The sequence below is a fragment of the Hylobates moloch genome, unplaced genomic scaffold (assembly GCF_009828535.3).
Source record: "Hylobates moloch isolate HMO894 unplaced genomic scaffold, HMol_V3 SCAFFOLD_8, whole genome shotgun sequence".
NCBI lineage: Eukaryota > Metazoa > Chordata > Mammalia > Primates > Hylobatidae > Hylobates > Hylobates moloch.
The window spans coordinates 28,267,282-28,294,780 of NW_026652283.1; the positions used below are offsets into that span (position 1 = coordinate 28,267,282).

General features: G+C 40.3%; 1 protein-coding gene across 8 annotated transcripts in view; it reads right to left on the bottom strand.

The window, feature by feature from the left end:
- Positions 1–27,499, bottom strand: part of TMTC1 (transmembrane O-mannosyltransferase targeting cadherins 1) — a 282,068-nt gene that overhangs the window by 145,899 nt on the left and 108,670 nt on the right. For 6 of the 8 annotated variants that reach the window (XM_032159934.2, XM_058442439.1, XM_058442438.1 and 3 more), the window contains 2 exons: positions 2,790–2,871; positions 1,870–1,973 (listed from right to left, as the gene is read on the bottom strand). The exons of the other annotated variants lie outside the window; for them this stretch is intronic. In XM_032159934.2, coding sequence (XP_032015825.1) covers positions 1,870–1,973; positions 2,790–2,871 — 186 coding nt within the window. The remainder of the gene's footprint in view (positions 1–1,869; positions 1,974–2,789; positions 2,872–27,499) is intronic. 8 annotated transcript variants of the gene reach the window in all.

Sequence of the window (27,499 nt, forward strand, 5' to 3'; positions counted from 1 at the left end):
AAGGAATCAAGTATTGACATATGCTACAACATGGATGCACCTTGATAACCTGCTAAATGAAAGAAGCCAGTCACAAAATACCACCTATTATATGATTCTATTTTTTTTTTTTTTTTTTTTTTGATGGAGTCTTGCTCTGTCACCAGGCTACAGAGTACAGTGGCGTGATCTCGGCTTACTGCAACCTCCACCTCCCAGGTTCAAGCAATTCTCCTGCCTCAGCCTCCTGAGTAGCTGGCATTACAGGCTCATGCCACCACACCCAGCTAATTTTTGTATTTTTAGTACAGACAGGGTTTCACCATGTTGGCAGGATGGTCTCCATCTCCTGACCTTGTGATCCGCCAACCTCATGATCTGCCCTCCTCGGCCTCCCAAAGTGCTGGGATTACAGGTGTGAGTCACCGTGCCTGACTATATGATTCCATTTCTATGTACATGTTCAGAATAGGTAAATCTACAGAGACAGAAAGTAGACCAGTGGCTGGTGGTCTAATATAAAATAACTATATACACATATACAAGTTGAATTTTAAAAATTAGGATTTTTGTAGTCTTCATGAAACAATGAACGGGAATGAGAATGGCAAATCAGTAACAATTTTTTTTCCAATGTACTGCAAGGCAATAAAACTAATATTTTAAGTTTTATGTTTTCCACTAGAGAGGAAAGAAATCATCACAACTATCATGTTTCTGTACATTAAATTCTATGACGACAAAGTTGTAAAATATAGTAAGCAGCAAATAACAAGCCTACCAATGTTGCATTCCTCTCAGTTCGTCACATAATGTTCTACATTACTGTGAGTGTCACATAATCATCTTTTGTTTTGTTCCCATGTCTTAGAAATTTTGCTTAACAAAGGTTTTTCATAAGCATACCACAATGAATTTGAAGCTCAGTGTGAGCAGAAAATGACAGGGTATTCCCTCTGAGTTAAACACACAGAAATAGATAATGTAAAAGAGTTAATCTCACAAGTAAAATCATTTGAAACAAAGAAGGCTTGACCAAGCTACTCTTAAAAGTTATTAGGATTTTTAAAAATTACATGTAATTAATAACCATCACAGCTACTAAATGGGGGGAAAAAAAGCTAAACTGAAACCTCTCACCCAATAATAACTTATTATACCTACTTTAAAATAAGAAACAATACTTGCAAGACAGAAGCAAAAATGCAACTGAAAGATGTGCAAAGTTCCTCAATTCAGTAAAAGAGGTGAAGCATCAAGGAGCCAGACTGTCATAACCACTTGGCAAGCCCCTGGTTACTCACAACAGACTGCAGAGCCAGCCAAATCACAGCTAAACTGCACAGCTACTAAGAAGGAAAGAACAGCCAATAGAACTAGGAAACAGACCAAGATGGTCTACTTTAACAATCATCAGCCTACGACAGGACAAAGAAATTTGCTTCCTCTCTCTCTATGTGAACACTGCACACAGTCAGCTCACCGTCATCTTCCGCCATGAATGGAAGCAGCCTGAGCCCTCACCAGATGTCTAATCTTAACTTTCCAGCCATCAGAATAGTAGGCCAAATAAAAGCTTTTCTTTATAAATTTCCTAGTCTCCGGTAGTTTTTTATAGCAACAGAAAATGAACTAAGACAGTATCCAGTTAAATATCTGTTGAATAAACAAATATACGCCGAATGAAACAAATAAACAAATATACACCAAATGAAACAATAGCAATAATATTGCCAAAACAGCTTTATTTATTGAAAACAATTTCAAATGTATAGTTTCTTTTCTCCCCACATGGAAGATAGACCACAATCCTCGATATGCAAAGTCAGCCTGTAATTTAAGATTACTCAAAATTATCTAATAAATACCAAACAAATTATTTATACTAACCTTGTAAGAATGTAAGGCGAAAATGAAGCTGGATTATCCTGCTCTGAAAAGAGGGGCATAGATCCTCCCATTATCCACAGACGGAAGTACAAAATGACAAGCACCTTCAGAAAATAAGAAGATTCAGTGAGATTGCCACCAATAATCTCCATCCTTTTTGCATGTGCATTCTGTTCCCCTAACAGGGAATGAAGTCAGTCGCCCCTTCCCTTAAATCTGAGTTAGTCTTGTGACTGGCTTGTATTGACCAACAGAACATGCAGAAGGTACCTTATGTCAGTTCTGAACCTCATCTTTGAGAGGTGCAGCAACTTTTAGTTCATTCTTTTAGAAACCAGCTGCCATGTGGCAAGGAAGTCTTGACTACCCCTCTGGAAAAAGAACTAACAGGGAGAGGCCCTCGGGGATGAGGTATCATGTAGAGGAGAACTGAGATGACCTGGCTCAGGTGATAGCTGAATAAACTTGATTGAGTAACCTCAGCCCCAAATCATGATGATCAGAAGAACCGAAAAGCTGAACGCTGCCCAATCTAAAGCAGGTAGGACAAATATAGGGTTGTTATATTTAAGCCACTAAAGCTTGGGGTGGTTTGTTATGTGGCAATAGACAACTGATACGGCCAGGATTGCACTGCCTCCTCTTGAGACAACTCAGCCTCAGCATCTTGAAAGGGACTCATAGAATACTGCAGTTCACATTGTCCACATCATCAAATCCACATATCCCTGGAATGCTTTCATATATACCTTTGGACGCTTTGTAACATTACGGCATGCCAACTGTTTGATCCCAATGTCATGATGTTAGAGTCTATTGCTGATTCTATTAAATAATTTGAATTACATCTCTGAGCTGAGATAGAGTGAAAACATTCCTTATCAGATATTTCAAAAGTATATATATGTATATATACTTACATAACTTAGGACCAAAATGGCCCTTTTTAAAAATGGTCTCATGGTAAGCAGGAAATTTCTATTGCTGCTTGCTCTCAGATACCTAAAATGGGAAAGAAAAAAAATCTTAGATAAGTGTGTCTACCAGACACAATGTTCTCCTTTCAAGGTGAAGCCGCTGCAGCTCTGAAGAAGCCTGCAGAGAACAATGCTGAGAGCAGGGCTTCTGAAGCCAGAACACCTGGGTTTCCGTTCCCAGTTCTGCTGCTGCTGAGAGCCCGGGAGACCTCGGGCAAGTTTCCGAACCTCTTTGCACATCTATTTTACTCACTTATAAAAGGGAGACAAGAATAGTATCTACCTCACAGGAAAGTTGGGAGGAATAAATGAGATAATATCTAGAACAGGACTTAGCTTTGTTAGCTATAAATACTACTAACCCATCGAATCCCAAATAACCCAGTCATTTTGAAAACAATACATTTACACTGGTCACAGGCATAATCTTAAACAAAATAACAGTTTATTTACCTACTTAATATAATTTGAAGGCTCCAGTGTCTTCCACCCACAAAATACCTCACAAATCTCTTACCTCTAAAAATAGAAGAGGCCAAGGTTGTAGGAGGTTAAGTAATTTTTTTTTTTTTTTTTTTTTGAGATGAAGCTTCACTCTTGTTGCCCAGGCTGGAGTGCAGTGGTGCAATCTCGGCTCACTGCAACCTCCACCTCCCAGGTTCAAGCGATTCTCCTGCCTCAGCCTCCCGAGTTGTTGGGACTACAGGCACTTGCCACCACGCCCAGCTAATTTTTGTATTTTTAGTACAGACGGGGTTTTGCCATGTTGGCCAGGCTGGTCTTGAACTCCTGACCTCAGGTGATCCACCCACCTCAGCCTCCCAAAGTACTGAGATTACAGGCATGAGCCACTGCACCCAGTCAGTTAAATAATTTTTTTAAGGCAACAAAGTTATGAGTATCTGTGTTAGGATTAGAGCTCACTGGTATCCAGTGAATAATTTTCTCACCTTCCTGTGGTTCTTGGAACCGAACTAGGTTACAAGAGCGTCAGCGTCTAGAGGGGCAGGAACTTGTGTGGATCCTGCCCTGCTGCAGCTTACTCACTTACAGGAAGTGGGAGTTCTGGATATCTACATATAAGACATGTGGTTGGCTGGTTTTAGAAAAAGATGATGAAAAGGAGTCAGGAGAAGGTATTAACAAGCCCCAAATGAAAATATAAAATAAGTCATAAGTCATTTTCACCTACATGCAAAATTGTACACGGAAAATACAGAGTGGAGGGGGAAAACAAAAGTCAAATCAAATCACATAAACCACAAGCACTTCCCACCTCATCCTTATGTCCTCTACCCCCTTTCATTGTTTCTTTCTCCTTTTTAAATCCAATTTTTCCACAAAGGGGTTTTCCCCAACAAAATTTGCATTAAAATCTGCATGAGGTCTCTTTACACAACGGGAATGTTCTATCAGGTGAGAAATCCTTTTGTAAAACCAGAGTGGGTTAATATCTCACAAAGAAATGTCTATCCACCTTGAGGATTGCTTACAACGGCCAGGCGAGGTGGCTCACACCTGTAATCCCAGCACTTTGGGAGGCGGAGGCGGGCAGATCACAAGGTCAGGAGTTCGAGACCAGCCTGGCCAATAGGGTGAAACCCTATCTCTATTAAAAATACAAAAATTAGCCAAGTGTGGTGGCAGACACCTGTAGTCCCAGCTACTCAGAAGGCTGAGGCAGAAGAATCATTTGAACACGGGAGGTGGAGATTGCAGTGAGCCGAGATCACGCCACTACACACCAGCTTGGGTGACAGAGCGAGACTTCGTCTCAAAAAAAAAAAAAAAAAAGAGGATTGCTTACAAAACACACATGGCTCCTCTGCTTTGTAACAAATGGCACTGTGAGGAGGTGAGAGCCTCACGCTTCCTTCTCACCTCCCTTTTCCTCTGCCTGGTCCGTAAAGAGCTGTGGAAGTGATACGTGCTCAGATCTGGCCATTCAAGTATTTAATGAATGGAGAAAATGAGGAGTCCAAAAAACAAAAAAGAGAGTTGACTTTTAGCAAGCTCTGGACTGGATCCATCCTCAAGCACTGCATTTAAATCCCTTTCTTCTTCCTTAGCCAACAGAGAGCTTGACAAGAAAGAACGCCAGGGATACTGTCAGCTCTCACAACCCACGGGGATAGCTACTGTACCAAAATGGGCTTTAGGGGGTCCACTGCTTCCTGAAATTTACACAAGATTTTGTGTGTTTTTTTCTGAGGCAAAGTCCTTGGCTTTGATCTTCAGTGTCAACTGTTTCTTCGTTGCCTAAAAGGTAAAGCCCTGCTAAGCGTCCTTCTCTCAGCTCTGCCTCTATTGTGACTATTATTTTCAGGCCAACTCACCCACGACCACTCTGGTTATTTCTGCTGTTCCTTTTCAGGATGTATCAATGGCAACAGAAAGGCAAAGAGAATGACAGTGGAAATGGAAAAGGTGCTGGGGAGGGCTGGAGAAGCAATACATCTGAATAAAAAGGCACTTTCTGTGGTGATCTGCTTCTGGAAACGTCCTTTTGAGAGGTGACGGTGTGCTGGCAGTCCTCACAGCCCTTGCTCGCTCTCGGCACCTCCTCTGCCTGGGCTCCCACTTTGGCGGCACTTGAGGAGCCCTTCAGCCCACGACTGCACTGTGAGAGCCCCTTTCTGGGCTGGCCAAGGTGGGAGCTGGCTCCCTCAGCTTGCAGGGAGGTGTGGAGGGAGAGGGGCGAGTGGGAACCGGGGCTGCGCGCGGCGCTTGAGGGCCAGCTGGAGTTCTGAGTGGGCGTGGGCTTGGCAGGCCCCTCACTCAGAGCAGCCCCCGGGCAATGAGGGTCTTAGAACCCGGGCCAGCGGCTGCGGAGGGTGTACTGGGTCCCCCAGCAGTGCCAGCCCACTGGTGCTGCGCTCGATTTCTCACCGGGCCTTAGCTGCCTTCCCACAGGGCAGGGCTCGGGACCTGCAGCCTGCCATGCCTGAGCCTCCCACCCACCCCAGGGGCTCCTGTGCGCCCGAGCCTCCGCGACGAGCGCCACCCCCTGCTCCATGGCGCCCAGTCCCATCAACCACCCAAGGGCTGAGGAGTGCGAGCGCACGGCGCGGGACTGGCAGGCAGCTCCACCTGCAGCCCTGGTGCAGGATCCACTGGGGGCGAAGCCAGCTGGGCTCCTGAGTCTGGTGGAGATGTGGAGAGCCTTTATGTCTAGCTCAGGGATTGTAAATACACCAATCAGCACCCTGTGTCTAGCTCAGGGTCTGTGAATGCACCAATCCACACTCTGTATCTAGCTACTCTGGTGGGGCCTTGGAGAACCTTTAGTCTAGCTCAAGGATTGTAAATACACCAATTGGCACTCTGTATCTAGTTCAAGGTTTGTAAACACACCAATCAGCACCCTGTGTCTAGCTCAGGGTTTGTGAATGCACCAATCGACACTCTGTATCTAGCTGCTCTGGTGGGGCCTTGGAGAACCTTTGTGTCCATACTCTGTATCTAACTGATCTGATGGGGACGTGGAGAACTTTTATGTCTAGCTCAGGGATGGTAAACACACCAATCAGCGCCCTGTCAGAACAGACCACTCAGCTCTACCAATCAGCAGGACATGGGTGGAGCCAGATAAGAGAATAAAAGCAGGCTGCCCGAGCCAGCAGAGGCAACCCGCTCAGGTCCCCTTCCACGCTGTGGAAGCTTTGTTCTTTCGCTCTTTGCAATAAATCTTGCTACTGCTCACTCTTTGGGTCCACACTGCTTTTATGAGCTGTAACACTCACCACAAAGGTCTGCAGCTTCACTCCTGAAGCCAGCGAGACCACGAACCCACCAGAAGGAAGAAACTCCGAACACATCCGAACATCAGAAGGAACGAACAACTCCAGACACGCCGCCTTAAGAGCTGTAACACTCACCGCGAGGGTCTGCGGCTTTATTCTTGAAGTCAGTGAGACCAAGAACCCACCAATTCCAGACACACTTTCTCAAGTTCCCTCTGTTGCTTGTTTATTTTAACGTAGTGGAAAAATTATCAGTGGTTTTCCTTTCTATAGAACAACAAACCACAAAGTTTAGGATATTTTTAGGTAAATTCTCCTTTTCTTTTTTTTGAAACAAGAGTCTCACTCTTGTCGCCCAGGCTGGAGTGCGGTGGCGTGATCTTGGCTCACTGCAACTTCCGCCTCCCGGGTTCAAGCTATTCTCCTGCCTCATCCTCATGAGTAGCTAGGATTACAGGCGCCTGCCACCATGCCCAGCTAATATTTGTACTTTTAGTAGAGACAGGGTTTTGCCATGTTGGCCAGGCTGGTCTCAAACTCCTGACCTCACCCACCTCAGCCTCTCAAAGTGCTGGGATTACAGGTGTGAGCCACCGCACCCAGCCAATTCTCCATATTTTGTTTCTCTGAAAGCTTGCTATGATGGCTATTTTACTGAGTTATATTTGTGAAGCGTCCCCTGGTTTCTTGAGAAAGTCCATTTCTCAAGAAGCTAAAGGCACCAAATAATTTATTGTTAAAATGTAGCATCCCAATGTAATGAAAGCCTAAATTGGTAAAGAGAGCAGTAGATGAAAAAAAACTATGACCTCTTCAAGATTTCTATTTCTAGTTGTTGACCAATAGTAAATGAGAAAGTAAGCCAAAATAACATGGCCTTCTTTTTTGGTAAACACTAGGTCAGAGGCTGAGATCCCTAGGCTCTGACAGGGAGCACTCTAAGGGCTAAATTCTCTGCATCTTTTCCTCTTTCCCCACCCACACCAAAAATAAACAGACTTTCCCCATCAGTCCAATACACATGATCTGTGAAGTAGAACCAAATAACAACACTCAATAACAATACTATTAACAGCAATAATAAAAATAGCAACAACTAATATGTGCCAGACACTAATCTAAGTGATTTGAGTGTAGTAACTTATTCACCACTTACAACAATTCCATGAGGAAGAACATTATAATTTCTTTCTTCTAAAGGAGGAGAACCTAAAACTGGAAATAATACTTAACTATGACATCAGATTCTCTCAGTTATTCATTGCAACTATAAGATAAAGTACCTAACATTGTCTTCAAATACAATTTACTATGTAAATGCTATTACTATTTTTTTCTAATTCCAGTCAAGTTCTCCATTCTTTTCCTTGCAAAGCCAGAGAACATGTCAACAACAAAACCCGACCACTGATGAAACCAACAGAATGAGAACTAAGGATCCAGGGTTCTATTCCTCTGATCCCATCTAACTTGTCACATGATGTAAAATAAATCTACCTGAGCTTCACTTCTTTTCTTTATTAATGAATGTTAGACCAAATGGTCTCAGGGTCCGTTTTAGGTCTAAAACATTGTGATCCTTGGATGTTCTCACCAACTGATGACACCAAAACTGACCAAGGAAAAACGATGAAACTACCCAATTTCAAAAAAGAAAGGAATGTCAAGGGATTCGTGAAAAGTCAAATATTAGTTGACTCTTCACTTGGAGTAGGCCCTTCAAAATTTGCAGTTGCATATGAAAAAACAGTTTAACATTAATTGAGGTTATTGGCATCGAGGTTATTGGCATTGTAAAACAGTATTTGTAACAACTTCTGATTCTTGCCAAATAAAAGCAAAAGATTAAGGTTAGCCATAGTCAATTCCCTAATCTACGCTCCCACATACCCAAATTTTCTGACTACTCACATCCACCATCCCAGTATATCATGTTCAAATAAAAGTCAAGTTTACCTTCCATAGTTACTTGGTCCACAAATCCTATTGAGAGATATTAGCAGAGATCAGAACAACCAGCCAACCATAATCATCCACCCACCCATAATCTTGAGAGCTAAATAAATGGTTATTATATATCAATGACCTTTGTTAACAAAGAATTATCATGTCAATAAATAATTGATCATATGACAAAGATTCTTTGTTTGACCAAAATCTAGTCAGGTTCCTGAACCTTCTCCTAGGCCCATCTGTGTACTTTCTTGTAAAATCCAGTCTTAGCAAGAATCCCGCTAAATCAGTTTAGCCAGAAACCCCCACCATCAAAGCTGATCACTGTCAATATCTGATCAAGTTTTTCATCCTCCACCATCTCCCAGGACATGTCTCATCGCCCTGGCCTGTCGTTAGGAAGAATCCTATTAGGTCTATTTAGCCAGAATTCTCCCTTATTCATGATGTTTTCTCTTAGTAATTTTCCATCCACTGACGCCCCCCCAACCCACCACACCCTGCTTATTGGCTATAAATTCCCACTTGTCCATGCTATATTCAGAGTTAAGCCCCAACTGTCTTCACCACTGCAAAATTCTATCACAGTGGTCTCTGTATCAATTGCAACAGACCTAGCCTCACCTTAAAGTTTTCCTTACAGTGCTTTAACCAGTGTCATTTGAATATTTTTAACACATATAGCAAGATGATCAATAAATGCTTACTGAGTCAAATCAAATTGTAAACATCTATTTTTCTTTTTTTTTGAGACGGATCTCCTGTCACCCAGGCTGGATCAGGGCACAACGGCTCACTGCAACTCCTCTAGGTTCATTTTGTATTTTTAGTAGAGATGGGGTTTCACCATGTTAGCCAGGATGGTCTCGATCTCCTGACCTCATGATCCACCTGCCTCTGCCTCCCAAAGTGCTGGGATTACAGGTGTGAGCCACCACACCCGGCCTACCCCTTTTCTTTTTCTGTGTTTTCCTTACCCTCTCATGGTAGATCAGGGTACAAAATAAAAGTGCTCACAGCTTGGAATGTGGCCGCAAGTTGGAAGAGAAAAACCACTTTCCTCTGGAAATGGTAATAGTACTATTTCCCTTACCCGGAATACTAATGATTTCAATGAAGATATGAAATTAGTCTTTCCAGCTCTTCTCAGAATCTATAAACACCTGATAATTTTTTCCTAAATGTCAGTTCCAGGTAGCAAACATCTCAGATACAATGAATTGTAAGTGTTTAACATTATAGCAACAAATTATAAACAGTGATATATGAAATTTCTTCTAGAACATCAATCTTAATTGACTTAACTTCCTTTGCTCTTTCAACGCAAAAAGGAAATTAATAAAGAGTCACATATTTGGACCAAAAAATGTTTTGAAATCAGAGCTTTTTCAATAGAAATTCAGATTTACTGCTTCTCTTTGAAACTCAAGAAAAAAGATTTCTCAGTTGATCAGAATATAGCAAAGACACAGCTCACATCAGAAAAAAAGCATAAGCTTAACAAAAACAACAAAAGAATTTTAAGTGTCTTTTGACATTTAACAATAAAGGAAACTTAAGTGTTTATGGGTTCTCTCTTTAATGTACTTTCCTTGAACCCATGAAGTGCCTTGTCTAAACCTTAATAGGCAAAGGCATTCCATGGAGAAGCCGAACAACCTTTGATGTCTCCTTTGATATTCAAATAAAGATTCTGAAGGAAAGGAGCTAACTATTCTAAGAAAACAATGATGCACATTTCAGTTCTATCTACTCAGAAACTCAGACTGACCTTCAATACCCCATTCTAAGGCTATGATAAATTTTCCTTCCAGAAATTTTAAACTCTGAATTCAAATTACTTACAAGGAAACAGTTACTTCAATTATCATATATTAAATGGTGAAAATGACGACAAACAAGGCATAGGAGAAAATAATTTCAGTTCTCTTAACCATCCTGCAAATTAAAGTTAGAGGTGGAAGGAATCAAAACAGCTCACATAGTTTCATAGATGAGGGAAAAAAATGATGCCCAGAAATGTTACTTGGCCTGCAAAAAGGTCATGATGCTTCAGTGTCAAAGGTCAATGAGTTTAAGCTGCATCAGTTTACTTAGAGGACCTAACTTTTATTCCCTCTATGATTAATTTAGTCGAAGGCCCTAGTTTTTTATTCCTTCTACAACTAATAGCAAAAATTTCAGACATAACCCTTGTCTCTCATTAACAGTCCCAGGGAAGTTTCAATTCATTAGTGATGGCAGGTACTGAATCCATTTAATAGGCACCAATCACTGTGCTAAGCACCTTACCATTTTTATTTCATACTAGCCCCATGAGTCCATACTTGTCCCTGTCTTGCAAATGAGGTGGAGGAGGTACTTACTCAGGGATCTCATGGCTGGCAAGAGGCAAAGGTGAGACCAAATCTAAATCCAAATCAAGCATTCACTACTCTGTACAGCATAGAAGTAAAATAGAGCTGGTTTATTCAGCATGTTTCCAACACAGATCATTGTTAAACTGCATTTCTGCATGTTAACAACACAATGACTTCTGTCTTCGTCTGTTCATGGTGCTGTAATAAAATACCACAGACTGAGTAACTTACAAAGAACAGAAATTTATTTCTTCTAGTCCTGGAGGCTGGAGAGTGCAAGATCAAGGCACCAGCATCTGGTAGGCCTGGTGAAGGCCTTCTTGCTCATCCTCACACGGCAGAAGAGCAGAAAAGCAGGAGACATAAACTCTCTCTGAAGCCTCTTTTACAAAGGCATCGACTTAGCACCTCCCAGAAAGCCTCACTCTTAATACTACCACAATGGGGATTAAGTTGCAATGCAAATTTTGGAGAGGTTTCCACATTCAAACCATACCAACTTATCTTTTTTTTTTTTTTTTTTTTGAGATGGAGTGCAGAGGTACGATCTCAGCTCACTGCAACCTCCAACTCCCAGGTTCAAGTGATCCTCCTGCCTCAGCCCCCCTAGTAGCTGGGATTACAGGCACATGCCACCATGCCTGGCTAATTTTTGTATTTTTAGTAGAGACAGGGTTTCGCCATGTTGGCCAGGCTGGTCTTAAACTCCTGACCTCAGGTGATCCACCCGCCTCGACCTCCCAAAGTGCTGGGATTACAGGCATAAGCCACCATGCCTGGCCCCAACTTCTAATTAATTAAAAGTGATAAAGATCATTTCAATATCTTCTTCAGTTCACAGACTTCTACAATGAAGGCTTTTCATAGAAATGAATGAAGTTAACAGTGCACAATTTTTGAAAGTCCTTTTAATAAGCACCCTTTTAAAGGTTAACTCATGTAGTGATTGCTGCAGGTTGAAACACAAGTGCCATCCATGTACCGTGGACTCGGAAATTCTAAGTGAGAAAAAATGGTAAGAGGGAGAATGACCAGAGCTGGGAGGGCATCACTGTGTGGTGAGATGGCCAACCAGCCTGTCCCACAGAGATAAGCAACCAGCAGAAACAGGGAGTGGGACAGATGAGGATGCTCCAAGTGACAATGTAGCTGACACCTGAGGAAGATGAGAAGTGAATTAGGTGCAAAGAGATAGAATATGATGTATATACAGAGGCCTAAGATTGAGAGGGCAAGCTCAGAGGGAGAAAGTGAAAGAAGTCCATATGGCTGGAAGATCTAATACTGGTACAATGGTGAACAGAGAGACTAAAGTGGTAGGCAGGGGCCATTTCACTCCGGGACTTCATGGCCCATTGTGGAGTTTAGACTTTATTCTGATGGCAATGGACAGTCAGTGAAGGGCTTAACACAGAGAGATAACCCCATCTGATTTCCAATAGTGCAGTGTCAGCATTGCATGACATTGGTAGAGTGCCGACTCTGAAGTCCATAACAAAGAACAAGAGGTCCAGCAGCCTCAAGGGGGAAATGGTGAACACCAGGAAGTAGACAGCTATTTTGGAAATTTCCGAGATACCAGATGTAGAAACAAATAAGAGGTTCTGATTCAAGTAGATAGAGAGACCTTACCATAAGAATAAGTGAGAAAAGCACGTGTTACGTTTACTTAGCAGTATGATTTAGGTTTCAAGTATGTTCCTACTATACTTTAATCTTTTGATTAAAGTATACTTAGTTGGTCATCAATTTGGTATACATAAAAACTTCCTACTAAGAAGAATATTTAATTTGCCTAAACTCCCTTTAGAAGAGGATACATAGTATGCATCTGTATGGCATTTACGTGTCAAAGAGCTTTTCGATTCATTCTAACATTTAATCCTTGAGATATATTTATGAAGTGGGCAAAACAGAGAGAACTGGCCCCATTGTACAGATTTAGACCTAGGGAGCAGTGGATCCAGCACCAGGATTGAGTCTCCTGACGGCCAATTCAATGCCTTTTTGCTGCATCACTTGTCTCCTCTCTGACCACACATTTGCTGTGTTTTCTGTTATTTCCATCCATCCAAGCTTGTTGCAAACCAAAGACTAAATAATCCATGCAATAAAATCACTGCTACTTGCAATACACATTTGTGTAAGTGCACAAGTAAACGTTTGCACTAAGAAAAAGATTAAAACAGTCAATGGTACTATAATGATATTTTCTGAACCTTTTACTGGGATACATGGATGGATAAATTCAAGTATAATTAAGCTAGTGAAAAAGAGTATTTGATACTGGGACTGTCTGGGTAAACTAGTGAAACACATTTCCTGTTAACAACAGCAACAGCTACCATTTAATGAATACCTACCGTGCCCCAGACATGGTTCTAATGCCTGTAATCCTTAGCACATTCCTGTCAGACAGGCACTATTAATATCTTAATGCTGCAAGTGGGGAAACTGAGGCATTAATGGTCAAATAACTTGTCCCAAGGTTCCACAGGTAGTAAGACAGGGGTGTCATAAGTTCAGTCTGTGCCCTTAACCACAAAAGCTCTGCTACCTCTCATGCCATTTCCAACAAAGTCTCTGTCTTTACTGTCCCAGGAGGATGCTTGAAATTCAAATACTATTCTCACGGATGTTTGCACACATCAGTGACATACATTTGAAAGGACATGAATTCAGGGTCAGTGTGGTGGCTCATGCCTATAATCCCAGCACTGTGGGAGGCTGAGACAGGCAGATTGCTTGAGCTTAGGAGTTCCAGACCAGCCTGAGTAACACTGCAAAACCTCATCTGTATTAAAAATACAAAAAAATTAGCCGTGCATGGTGGCACACGCCTGTAGTCCCAGCTACTCAGGAAACTGAGGTGGGAGGATTGCTTGAGGCCAGGAGGTGGAGGTTGCAGCGAGCTAGCTGAGATCGTGTCAGTGCATTCCAGCCTGGGCCACAGCACGAGACTCTGTCTCAAAAAAAAAAAAGAAAAAGAAAAAAAAGGATAGAAATTCAGGATACCAAGATATACCTGATCCATTTAAGAAATTAACAAAAAGTCGGCCAGGCGCGGTGGCTTACGCCCGTAATCCCAGCACTTTGGCAGGCTGAGGTGGGTGGATCACGAGGTCAGGGGTTCGAGACCAGCTTGACCAGCATGGTGAACCCTCATCTCTACTAAAAATACAAAATAAAATTAGCTGGGTGTGGTGGCATGTGCCTGTAATCCCAGCTACTCAGGAGGCTGAGGCAGGAGAATCGCTTGAACCTGGGAGGCCTCCGGAGGTTTCAGTGAGCAGAGATTGCACCACTGCACTCCAGCCTGGGTGACAGAGTGAGACTCCATCTCAAATAAATAAATAAGTAAATAAATAAATAAATAAGTAAATAAATAAATAAATAAATAAATAAATAAATAAATAAATAAAGTTAACGAAAATTCTACTACAACTTTATCACTACAAAAAAAAAAGTCAAACTATTGAAACAGCAATATTCAATTTGACAAGCAAAATATTGCACACCGAGTTAAGTCTTAGAAGCAATATAGAAAAAGCATAGCATACATTTAACTTGTAAATTACAGAGAAAATTTACTGAGTGCATACTGTGGGACAGAAACTGTTCTAAACACGTTAATTCTTTAAGTGCATACAACAACAACTATAAAGCAGGTGCTATTGCTATGCTCATTTTATAGATGGGGAAACTGAGGCATAAAAAAGTGAATTAACTTGCCCAGGACCACAAAGCCAGCCATTAGCAGAACTGGGATTTGAATGTATGCATTCTGGTCCTGAGTTCACACTCAATGCTACACCATAGGGCCCTTTTTACACTTGCTGCACTACCCAGGAGGGGTGCATGTGATCAAGTACTAAAGAAAGAAATCAACATGGGCTGGAACAGGAAGGGAAGCTGCGGGAAAGATCTAGGCCTGAAGAGACAGAGAAGATGAAAGAGTCTGGGTGGGCAAGAGGGGCCAAGGGGAGAGGTGCCCCAGGCAGCTGCACAGGGACTAGAGTGGGCATTGGGATAGAGTGGGCTAGTGGGCATTGGGCACAGGGACTAGAGTGGACTTAGTGGGCGTAGCTGCCCCTAAGCAATGACAGCTCTCTGCACACACAGTATAGGAAGCCCTCTCCTCCTGTATTTGGGGGCACTACTGAAAGTGTCTCAAAGTCAAGTGTCTAAAATTTGAATGGAAGAATGGTGAAGTGGAAGTTCCAATCCCTGGAAGCTTGAGCAGCAGTACGACATCCCTACGTGATTGATGGTGACTCCATCTCCCTTGGCTCAGCCATCCATGATTTCGCCCAAGCAGTTCACTGTCCCTTCATCCTGGCCCAGTGCTTACCTGGTGCCATCCCTGTCTTTAGGGCTCATCAAGTTCCTGCAGCAGTACACACAGAAGAAAATCTTTCCACAGCCTCTGGCCATGTTTCCAACTCCGATTTGCTCCCGAAGAGTTTCAAACCACAGGGTCAGTACCCAGGACACTGATGGGGTCCATTGCTAGTGGGAGGGGTCATTTTGTATTATAGATCAGTGCCTTGGTCTCCTTCATCTCTTGCATCCATGTAGAATGAAGGCCAGGTCAGTCCAGTTGACTCTCTCCCCCACCTCACTTTCTATCCCACCTTTATACTAGAACATAGGCTGGGGTTTGTGCTCCAGATCCAGGCAGCTTCAATTTAGGGCAGAGAGAGGAGAAAGTCCCACTTAAACATCTATAAATTCACTTTCTCCAATCTAGCTTTCAGTCTAGGGCCCTCCACAGCCCTCTTCTCACCCCATCCTCATTCACATGCTCTGAAGCAACTCTAGTAACAACAGACAATAAATCCAGAAGCTCTTAGACACACGTACACACTGAGTTCTCTCAGGGGCCAAGTAGGACATTTGGCATCCTGGGCTTTTCTGCAGACCACAGCTCCTCCTGAAATAGATCACCTGGCTGCACTGCAGACAAAGGCCTGCAGTAAATTAGGTGGCCTCATAAAATGCAACACCCATTATAAGGAAGTAAACAATGGAGAGAAAAAGAAAACTTTTCCTGGTCCAAACAAACCCATCCAGAGAACAGCTGACTTTTCTGGCCCCCAACCCTAATGCCCTTTCAATTGAAGATAGGATGGTTGACTGTCAGAGCCACAAGAGCGAGAAAGTGGGGAATCCAGTCATTGCTGCACTATATTGGAAAACACCTGTAAAATAAATTCACTTTCTTATAAAAATCTTACTTTGAGAAGATTTAAGTTTTATTTCACTTGGAACTCTATTTTTTACATTGAGGGGATACATTACACTTTAAGAAAAAAGTGAAAATGTGAGGTCTCAACTCTAGTCAATTTGGTTTTATTTTCAAATTCTAATACTCACTTGTTTTGAAAGCTCCTAAGAAAGCTATAACTAAGATTTCAGAGTAGAAATAAGAATCACAGCCGCTCTTAGCATAGATCATACATTGCATGCAAACAACTGTCATTCAGATAACTGTCAGCATGTCAATGTTTGTGTAAAATGCTTTTCAATATTCTGAAAATCAGAAATCCATAATAATTAAGTCTATATGGTTATTTTTAAAGGCATGCTTCTTTTGTTCATAAAATTTTTCAAACATTCTTCTAATTTCCTTCTAGACCTAAGTGTCTCATTTTAAAACATAACATAAAAAGCTCAAGTAGGAAAGTTGCCAAAGGAACTAGAAATTCCAGTCTCTGTCCAATTATTTGTATATGTATATTTACATATTTGATTATATTTATTTATATTTTACTTATCGTTTCCAAAGAAAAAAATTGAGAAGATAATTTTATAACATTGCAGTTTTCTAAGTGTTCATTACCTCTGTGTAAGACGCTATGGCTGTCAGAGGGACTTCTTTTTTTTTTTCTTTTTTGAGATGGAATTTTGCTCTTGCTTCCCAGGCTGGAGTGCAATGGTGAGATCTCGGCTCACCACAACTTCCGCCTCCCGGGTTCAAGTGATTCCCCTGCCTCAGCCTCCCAAGTAGCTGGGATTGCAGGCATGTACCACTACGCCTGGCTAATTTTGTATTTCTAGTACAGACAGGGTTTCTCCATGTTGGTCAGGCTAGTCTCGAACTCCCAACCTCAGGTGATCCGCCGGCCTTGGCCTCCCAAAGTGCTGGGATTACAGGTGTGAGCCACCGTGCCCAGCCTTGCCAGGGGGATTTCTCAGGGTCCCTTCATGCTATGCTCTCGAAAGACAGCCCTCTTGACAACACAGAGGCAGCTGGTGTGGGGAAGCAACCACAGCCCCAGGGTCACAGAGACCTGGGTTTGAATTCCAGCTCATTCAGTTATAAGCTGGGAGACTAGGCAGGCCTTTTAGCCTCCCTAGGTCAATATAATTTCCACCTTACAAAGTCATCAAAAATATTTCTATGAGATGATATATGCAAGTGGCTCACCACAGTGCCCAGCACATAAAGGCGCTCAAAGTAGCATTATTAGAATAATAACCAGAAATCAGCTGAAAATACTAAAACCCTATGGCCTATCCTTCAATACCAGAAAAAAACAATCAGAAACAAATGAGTGCAGATTAGTAGAGGAAAAGATTTAATCTCTCTCAAGTTCTGTCAGCTCCCTCCTTCCTGGAAGGAAAAGAAAAAAAGAACCAAATATTTTCCTAGAAGACAAAGCTATAATTTGGCATTCAACACTCTTCTTGCTGATGGGACTCCTTTAGTTCAGCTGTAAAGGTTGTGCATGCACAAGGCAGCCAGCTCTGGAGAAGGGAGGGAGGTGGCCTGTGAGGGCTCAAATCCAGCCCATGCTCTGTTCAATGACCTATGGTGCCCAGGCACTGGCTGCACCCGCCCTAAAGAAGGGGGGCCTTTTCCTAATTCACTCAAAAGAGCCAGAAGTGCCCACACCTCAAACATCACATACCCACCATGCCTCATGCCCACAGTGTTTTCTATTTGGCATAAAGATCCCCTATGGGCCAGCAGCAGCCCTGATCTACTACTACGATTATTACTTAATACCCACTAGACAGCTTCATTGTCCTAATGACTTTCACAGAGGCTTGTTTTATCTAATGTTTCCATTTTCTTTGCAGCCAATTTCATTTTCTCACTGACATATTACGGCAGCATTGCTGTATTTTCAGTCACCGGACTATGTGCAAAGTAACTTAATGTTCAAATGAAGAATAGCATTGGTTTCTGTCTTCATTCAGCTAAGTTTCCCTTGCAGATTCAGCATGGTACTTTGTACAGTAGTCATTTAATTCATCAAACTGTGTTTAAAAAAATCCTAACCATACAAGTCTTAATACCACATTTACAAAGCCCACAAACATCAGGGCCCAATTTGAGACTGTTATTTTAACAAACACAATTTTCCTGTCCTAAACTTAACTCAAGTCCAACTGAATGTCCACTGAACGTTTTCCAGTCTAAAGTGTTCAGATCATAGAGATTTTCATACATGAAGCTGGATTGTCATCCAGGGTGACCAACTCATCCAGTTTGCCTGGCACTAAGGAGCTTCCTGGGACACAGGACCTTCAGTACTAAAACCGGGACAGTCCTGGAAAAACCTGGTCACCCTGTGTGCCATCCTCTAGTAAGCTGGTACAGTACAGTAGAATAAACTGCTAAGGACTAGTTCTGCAAAAGTCAAAGAAAAAAGTGGTTTCTCCGTGCCCTGGACACACACGCACATACACACACACACGCACCCTCCATGACTTTCTGTTCCTTGTGAATAAGGGTTTAATCAAAAACGAGTGTTTCTCTGGTGGAAGATACCTACTAATTGGTTCAACTTGTTAATTCCGAAAACATGAGAACTAGAATTTTCTCACTCATGCTTTCCAGCTGTCAGACAAATCTTTTCATCTAACTTAGATGAGCCAGTATAAGGTATTCTTAACAGCGTTGTTCCATGAAAGCAACAAAATGGAAAGGAGGGAAGGAAGAGACAAGGGTTTCATAACCATTAAGACTGTGCAGAGTCTCCCTCTGTGTGCAATCAATGGAATTATAATGACTTTGTTTAGGGGATAATAAAGCTCCCTGGTTGATTGTAACAGAAGTTGGTATTTCAAAAATGAAATTGAATCAAGCTTACACCATTAATTAAAAGGAATTTGATGGTTTTCATTTTAAAGCATACCATATCTATAAAGGATGGACACAATAGTGCCTAAATAATCTTAGCTGCAAATAACCTAAACATTCAACAAAATTAAAATTCCAAAGCCTCATACTTGTAATTTTGATACATTTATCTGTTTATACACTGCTATGTGTCTCAGATATTCATTTTAATTTTTAAATATTGGTTAGGACTTAATTTAAAAGTTTGTGAGTTTTCCTATTTTATGTAACTTTCTTTTACTATCTTTTCCTTGTATATGCAAGCTTTACTGACTATAAGATTATTCAAAATGATTCCCACTCTCCTTAAACATGAAGACTCCAAATTTCTGGGTCCTATCACTATTATCAGCACTCAGTGATCTCTTACTCTGACAAAAGAACCAAACTGTGAAAGTTAACCGAATACTTCATACTGACAAAAGCAATAGATGTTAATCAGGAGAGAATCAAACTCCAGAGCATATATTTTGATACATCCTTTGCTCAGTAGGAAACCTGATTCCCGCATTCCTGCCATAGTCAGTCAGAGATTGATTTCCAGGGATCCCATCTACACTCTGCCTTCAAACGAGAGAAAGGTCACCTCCAGGAGCGACGCACTGGGCACAGTCTCTCTTCCAGACGTGAGGACACGGCAAATGGTGCTAATTCCATTAGGCAGGGGATTAAAAATCATGCTTGATCACCAATTTTCTTACTAGCACTCTAGGAGAAACTGATAGAAGATGATACCCTCGGGCAGCCAAATGAAGCATTTCGCGGGCATGCCGGAATGAACCTTGAAGCCAAGCCACGTCAGTGTGGGCAGCTGGGGAGTCATTAACTCTTGACAGAGCTGGCTGGCATGCCACAGTGTGTGAAGAAGAAAAACATCCTGTCCTCCTATAATATGATTTGAGGGCCAAAATAATACAATTCACATCAGGCCCTCCAGAGGAGATGCAGAAAAGGTCCAAGTCTGGTCCTTGTGTGGAAATGAAAGTACTGACAGGCACACAGATATCCACAGATATCCCTCTGCCTAAAAGCATTTATCATTTAAGGTGGATTTTCAGTTCCGCCTTCAAGAAAACAGCATAAATAAATTTACTGGCCTCTAATTTTGCTGTTTCTCTTTCTTATCTAGTCAATGTAATGGGTTTCAGGATCAAGGTTATTACAAATAAAAATAAAATCAGATTTGCAGCATGAATAACCCTTTATCTGCATGTCTGTTTAGTACCTTGTGATTTTTTTGTTGTTGTTTATTTTTGTTCTTACCACATCTTAATAGGACCAATGAGCCTACTCACTAATAAGCACGTCCTGCAGTTATTTCCATACATAAAATATGCATAGAACCACAAGCAACCCAAACAAGATAAATGAATTAATCCTACTGTATGAGCCATTCTCAGACAACTAAATGATTTAATTTCTTCATTTACAAAAGACAACTATTCCATCATTACACTACGGTTGTCCCCTTTATCTGCAGTTTCAGTTACCTGCAGTCAATTGTAACCCAAAAATAGGAAATGGAAAATTCCAGAAAGAAAAAATTCATAAGTTTTAAATCACATGCCTTTTAAATTATTCTGAGTAGCATAATGAAATCTCACATCATCCCACTCGGTCCCACTCGGGAAGTGAATCCTCCCTGTGTCCAGCATATCCACTCTGTTCACCCATTAGTGATGTAGCAGCCAGCTCAGTTATCAGATCGACTGTCGCAGCATTACAGTGCTTATACTCAAGGAACTCTTATTTTACTTAATAATGCCCCAAACACGCAAGAGCAGTGATGCTGCCATATGGCTATCATTGCTCTACTTTATTATGTTATTGTTGTTAATCTCTTACTGTGCCTAATTTATAAATTAAACTTTATCACAGGTATGTATATATAGGAAAAAAAGTAGCAATAGTATGTCTAGGATTTGGTACTATCCATGGTTTCTGGCATTCACTGGGGTTCTTGGAACGTATCCCCCACAGATAACAGGGAAGTACTTTATTTTAGAAATTTAATAAACTAATATTTCTGCAACATTCTGAAACTCATTTACTAAACAACTTCATCTGTTGGTGATGCATACAAGAATCAGAGATGAACAAAAGTCGCTTCTGAGCAATCAAAACTAATGTTTCAAACTCACAATTTTCTGACTTTCATTTCTAAAACAAAATAAAACCATAGAGAAGTGCTGCTATGCAGTGGCTGAGATTGGCTTACAGTTCTCCAGATATTACTTCCTCTTCCTGAGCACACAACTTCTATACTTTGCTTACAGTTAGAGATGGCCATATGACTGAATTCTAGCCAAAGGAAGGTAAGTGGACATGACAGGCAACAATTCCAGGTCTGGCCCCTAAAATCTTCCCATAACATTTGAACACCCAAACATTCTCTTCCTACTTGATGAAGACAAGCATGGTGACCTCCAGCCATTGTCTGAAGATGCAGAGCCACAAGATTGAAGGACAGTGGGTTTCTGAATCATAGTGTAGAGGTGAGGTGCCACTCATCAGGGACATTTGTTTCAGACTTGATGTGAACAAGAAATAAGCTTCTACTGTGTGTGAGCCACTGTTCATGGCTATGGTTATCTTAACTAGTGGAGATGCCAATAGTGATGAGAAGTAGCATCTAAAAGCAAGGAGAAATCTATAAATTCATCTTTTGGAAACAAATGTGAGATGCTCTAAAGAACGTAGGTAAGCAACATTAGTGTCTCACTATTTACAAACACTACATTAAAAAAACTATAGCAGAACACAATGTGAACATGGCTACCATGAAGTGCAAAAAAAAAATCATGGACTTCTCATGGGAGTAAAAATTTGTATAACTGGAAAATTTTGTCTGAATAACAATTTGGCAACATACATCAAAACCTAAAACATTTCTTCAACCATTAGCAATCACACTCAAATCCGAAACGCACAGAAAGAGTTATGTCCATAATATTTATGAATTAAAAAACTGGATACAACCTAAATATCTAATATAGGTGAATAGCTAAATAAATTTTCATATAACCATGCAGTGCAATATCATTCAATGATTTTAAAATTATCTTTAGAAGAATAAAGACATGCAGGAACACTCATTATATATTACTAACAAAAAATAAAAGAATACATGACAAAGCAACACATTGAATATTCATCCAGTTGCTAAAATGTATATATGTACAACAACAGATTAGTGAGCTATGCAGCAAAACAGTAATAGAAGTTTCCCCTGGGTATTGACATTTTTCATGTATTTTGATCTTTATTTTATAATTTTCTGTAGTTCTGAATTTTTAGTAATTAACATGAAATACTTCTATAGTCAGAACAAAAGTCAGTAAATGCTATTATTTTTGAAAGTTTCTTAAAAATTAAAAATAAGGAAAGACAGAATCTCTAAAATCAGATATAAGAACTAAAGATCAAGAACCAGACAAAAATATGTTAGGCCAGCTCAGAAAACTTTATGGAATGGGCTATTCTAATAGCATTCCTCTATAACCAACATTCATAGTGATGATGCTAACATACTGCTATGGAGTGATCGCAGATAAAAGAAAAATGTGTACAACATGCTATCATTCATCTAAGACAGTAGGAGGCTATATACATTAAAGCTAAACCAAACTGAAGAAGAGAAGAATAAAAAAAGAAAGAGGAAAAGAAGGAGAAAAAGAAAGAGGAAAAGAAGGAGAAAAAGAAGAAAGGGTAACCTATAAGTAGAGGGATGAAACAGGATAGACAGGACTAGAGAGACCTCTCTACTGTACCTTGTTTTGTATGTAGATTTAGAAGCAGTGTTTATATTATTATGAAATAAAAGAAAAAAACAACATGAAACAAATGATCCATAATCATAAACTATATAAAGTAGGTTTAAATCTCAATAATTTGACCATATATACCTAGTACTATATACCTTAAAAACAAAAAGAATTATTAAAAACCCCACACACTATTTTTAATAATCACTTTGTTTCTGGTAATGATGGCAATTGTTATTTTGAGACTTCTGGGAGTAATGTGGAATAAAGCAAATAAGTAATTATCCTGGTGTCGTTAGGAACCAGAGGTTTCAGTGGCAGCAAGGGAGATAGAAATGTACCATCAATGAGATTAAGCAAAATCCCTATAGCTCTGAATATGAATAGAAAACATCAGACTGAGCTCATTATCTATTTTCATATTTTAAAAGATAATTGATTTTGACAGAAGTCCCCACTGAAAAAGCCTAGAAACAGTGAGCTATCTAGTAGGAATGAGCACCACAATGCCCCGATTTGGGTCCTAAAATTCCTTCCAAAGAAAAAGAACCAAAAGCTCTTGAACAAATGGCTGTTTCCAGGTCAGAGGTAGAAAATAAATAAGATGAGGCCGGGTGTGGTGGCTCAGGAGGAGAGTTAGAAAAGAATTAATCAAGCCCTTTCCTTTTATACCATAAGAATGAGACTTTGAGTTAATTTTCTCTCTGTTCCACTAGAAATCAGATGAAGATAGAATGTCAATTATGTCAATATTGCCTATGGTAATATTATCCCTGATTGATAAACTGCAACTAAACAAGGAGGAATTATAAATGTCCCATAAATACCTGATGAGAGTGGTATAATTTGGGCTTCCCTGAATGTGTTAATTCTTGTAATTGGGTATGTCTCTCATGTGAACACGGGAAGCCTGTGGAGTTGTTACAAGAGATACGGTGTCTTGTGGGACATGAGACTCTTAAGTAGGGGCAACCCCTGAAACTGCCACATGAAAAGTAAACTAAATAAGCAATGAAGGTCTAACTGATCCCAGCACTTTGGGAGGCCAAGGTGGGTGGATCACTTGAGGCGAGACCAGCCTGGCCAACATGGTGAAACCCCATCTCTACCAAAAAATACAAAAATTAGCCGGGCATGGTGGCGCATGCCTGTAATCCCAGCTACTTGGGAGGCTGAGGCAGAAGAATCACTTGAACCTGGGAGGCAGAGGTTGCAGTGAGCCCAGATTGCACCACTGCACTCCAGCCTGGGCAACAGAGTAAGACCCTGTCTCCAAAAAAAAAAAAAAAAAAAGAAAAGAAATAAGATGAACATGAAATATCTGGAATATAAAGCATGACAACTGAAGTCATATAAAGTAACTTAGAGGTAGTTCCTGTGGACCAAGGTGGAATATTTGAACATTAGTAAGAATAAAAACAGGTAAAGAAAATGAAAGAATCAAGCATTTGTCCTGTGTTGTCTATATAAACTGTACCTTCCTCTCAGGGTAATCAAGTATTTCATGAAGGAATGCCTCTCTTGACAGATATTCTGGCTAGTAAATTAAGAAAGAATACTAGAATTACAATTTCAGTTTTTCAACCAACACTGAAATAATGGACCTAGGTATGTGGAAACTTACTTCACAAAAAGAAAAACAACCAGAATTATTTACTTCCTCCTAGAAGTACACAGCACCATCTATGAAGTATTCTAGCCAAAAAGAGAAACCTTGAATGCACTCAAGCCTCTAGATCTAGCTGTGGACTTACAGGAAATTCAGTGGATAGAGGCACACATCAACTGACATCATGGTGCACAGTCAGCAAAACGCAGATTGTGGGAAGTGTTACAAGGCCCCTCCCTCTCCCGCCCCCGCAAAAGCAAGAGGAGAAAGAGTGAGATAAGAAGGTGGAATCTACAGATTAATAGAGACTTTAGAGGCATATCAACGAATTGCAACGTATGGAAATTATTTGTATTTGGTTCAGAATAAACAAGAGAAAACAAATGAAGGGAAATGTAATGAGTAATTGGCCATTTAATGATATTAGGATTTAGTGTTAATTCCTTTACATATGACAGAGCCATTATGCTTGCTTTTAAGAGAACAGTCTGTATATGTTATAGTCCTACTTAAATATGTATTCATGAAATGATATGATGTTTGCGATTTGTTTCAAAATAATTTGAGGGTGAAGAAGAGGCCAGTAACTGTTGAAGGTGAAAGATGGGGGGTTTATTACACTTATTTTAAAAATTGTGTATATGTTTGAAATTTTCACTAAAAACAGTGTTTTTTTAGGATACTTATTCGATAGAGAATTAGTATATATAATAAATTAAGAACTCCCAAAACTCAACAACAACAAAAAAGGTGATCCAACTAGAAACTGGACAAAAGACATGAAGTGGTGTTTCACTACAGAATATATACGAATAGCCAATAGATGGCCCATGTCACTAGCCATTAGGGAAATGAAAATAAAACCACAATGAGATAATACTGATATCACTAACCACCTACTAGAAGAGCTAAAATGAAAAATAGAGCAATACCAAATACTGGGGAAGCCCAGAGAAACAGGATCTCTCCTACATTACCAGTGAGTCATTCTGGAATATAGTTTGGCAGTGTCTTAAAAGTTCAACATACAGTTACCATAAAGCCCATCAGTTGCACTCCTGGGCACTTATCCCAGATAAGTAAAAAATGTCTGCCCACACAAAAACCTGTACATGAATGCTCATGGCAGCTTTAGTTGTAATAGCGCAAAACTGAAAAAAAAAAAAAAAAAAAAGTACTAAAAAAAAACAAAGTGTACCACAGTCTGTGAATGGTTAAACAAACTATAGTACATCTGTATTATGTAACACTTCATAGCAATACAAAGGAAAGAATTATTAATGCAGTCAACAACTTGGATGAATCTAAAAGACATTATGGCGAAAAAAAGCCAACTGTAAGAGACCACATAATATATGATTCCATTTACATCACATTCTCAAAGTGACACAAGTACAGAGATGGAAAACAGATTAGTGGTTGCTAGGACTTAGAGTTGGTGGTGGGGTAGAGAGTGGGTGTAACTACAAAGAGACAGCATGAGGGAGATCTTTGGGTTGATAGAATAGTTATATATATTGAGTGTGGTGGTGCTTACATGAATCCACAGATATGATAAAATGGCATAGAACTATACACACATATTGCATGGATGTCAATTTCCTGGTTATGATATTGTGCTACAGTTACGTACAACGTAACCATTGGAAGCAACTGAACAAAGGGGATAGAGAATCTCTCTGTACTATTTCTAGATTTTCCTGTGAATCTGTGTTATAAAATAAACAAATTTTCTTAAGAAGTTAAGCTAACCTAGTTCTAAAGCCTATGTCTTTTCCCTTGTACTATGCCACCTCATTACTAAAGAACAGTAAACTCAAAGCATGAACAGATATTAAAACATAGATTCAACATCCGCAGCTGGAGATGGTTACCCTTGTCAGCAAATGAATTACCAGAACTCCTGGTTTCATTCCTTTAATGTACAATACCAGGTTTAGGATTCAACCACGAGGTCAAGAGGGTTTAAAGCTGAAATCAGTAGAAACTCTGACTTTTAAAAAGCAAAATCAAATTCATTGACATCACTCTTCCCAAAAAAGCATCCAGAAACAGGATCCCAAAAAGTAGAAGAAAGATTTAAAAAGAAAGAAGTTAGGATAAACATTATTATTCCAATCCAGAGAGAAGTAATTTAAAGAAAACCTTGAAGCATCTGAACCTAAATTATACTCATCAAACTCTCCATAAGCCTCAATGCAAAATATGCTTTTCTGTGTCTACGTGTGTATACGCAAGGGACCTGCAGTCGATTGTGTGTAACATAAATAAACACTAAATCATGGTCTCTCTTGCCACAGCAGTTCTGAAAAGTGCTGCTAAATGTGACTGTATAATTTTCTCTTTTAGACAATTCAAAAGTTCACAAAAAGCAGAAAATCCCATACAAGAATAGAAATAAAAAGAATGTAACATACCTGAAAGAAGCAAAGCTTGCAAATAGACTCTCCTAATTATTAAGGAGTTGAAATGTCTGCACTAACAAGGAAGCTTATACCTAAACTAAAAATAGTAAAGATAGTCTATTTCCTATCACTTTTTTTTTTTTTTTGAGACAGGTTTTCCCTGTGTCACCTAGGCATGGAGTACAGTGGTGTGATCTTGGCTCACTGCAACCTCCGTCTCCCAGGCTCAAGCAATCCTCCCATCTTAGCTTCTCAAGCAGCTGGGACTATAGGTGTGTGCCACCACTCCAGGCTAATGTTTTATATTTTCGTAGAGACAGGGTTTTGCCATTTTGGCCAGGCTGGCCTCAAACTCCTGAGTTCAAGCGATCCGCCTGCCTTGGCCTACCTAAGTGCTGTGATTACAGGCATGAGCCCCTGCATCCAACCCTTCCTATCACTCTGAATAGGATAAACTAAACCAGTGTTGGTGGAACAGGAGGTTAAAAAAAAATAATTTTCCATTTTTGCTTTTTCTCCAGGTAAAATCTGGAATTTCCAGAGCAGTTTTATTGATAATGACAAGAGAAAAAGAAGGCTAAAAAGAATATTTGAACCTCAAATGTCTGTGAGCTCCTAACAGCTTGAGCAAAACTAACAGTAAATAATTTCAGAAAAATTTTCTCATAGAGGAAATATATTTAGTTTA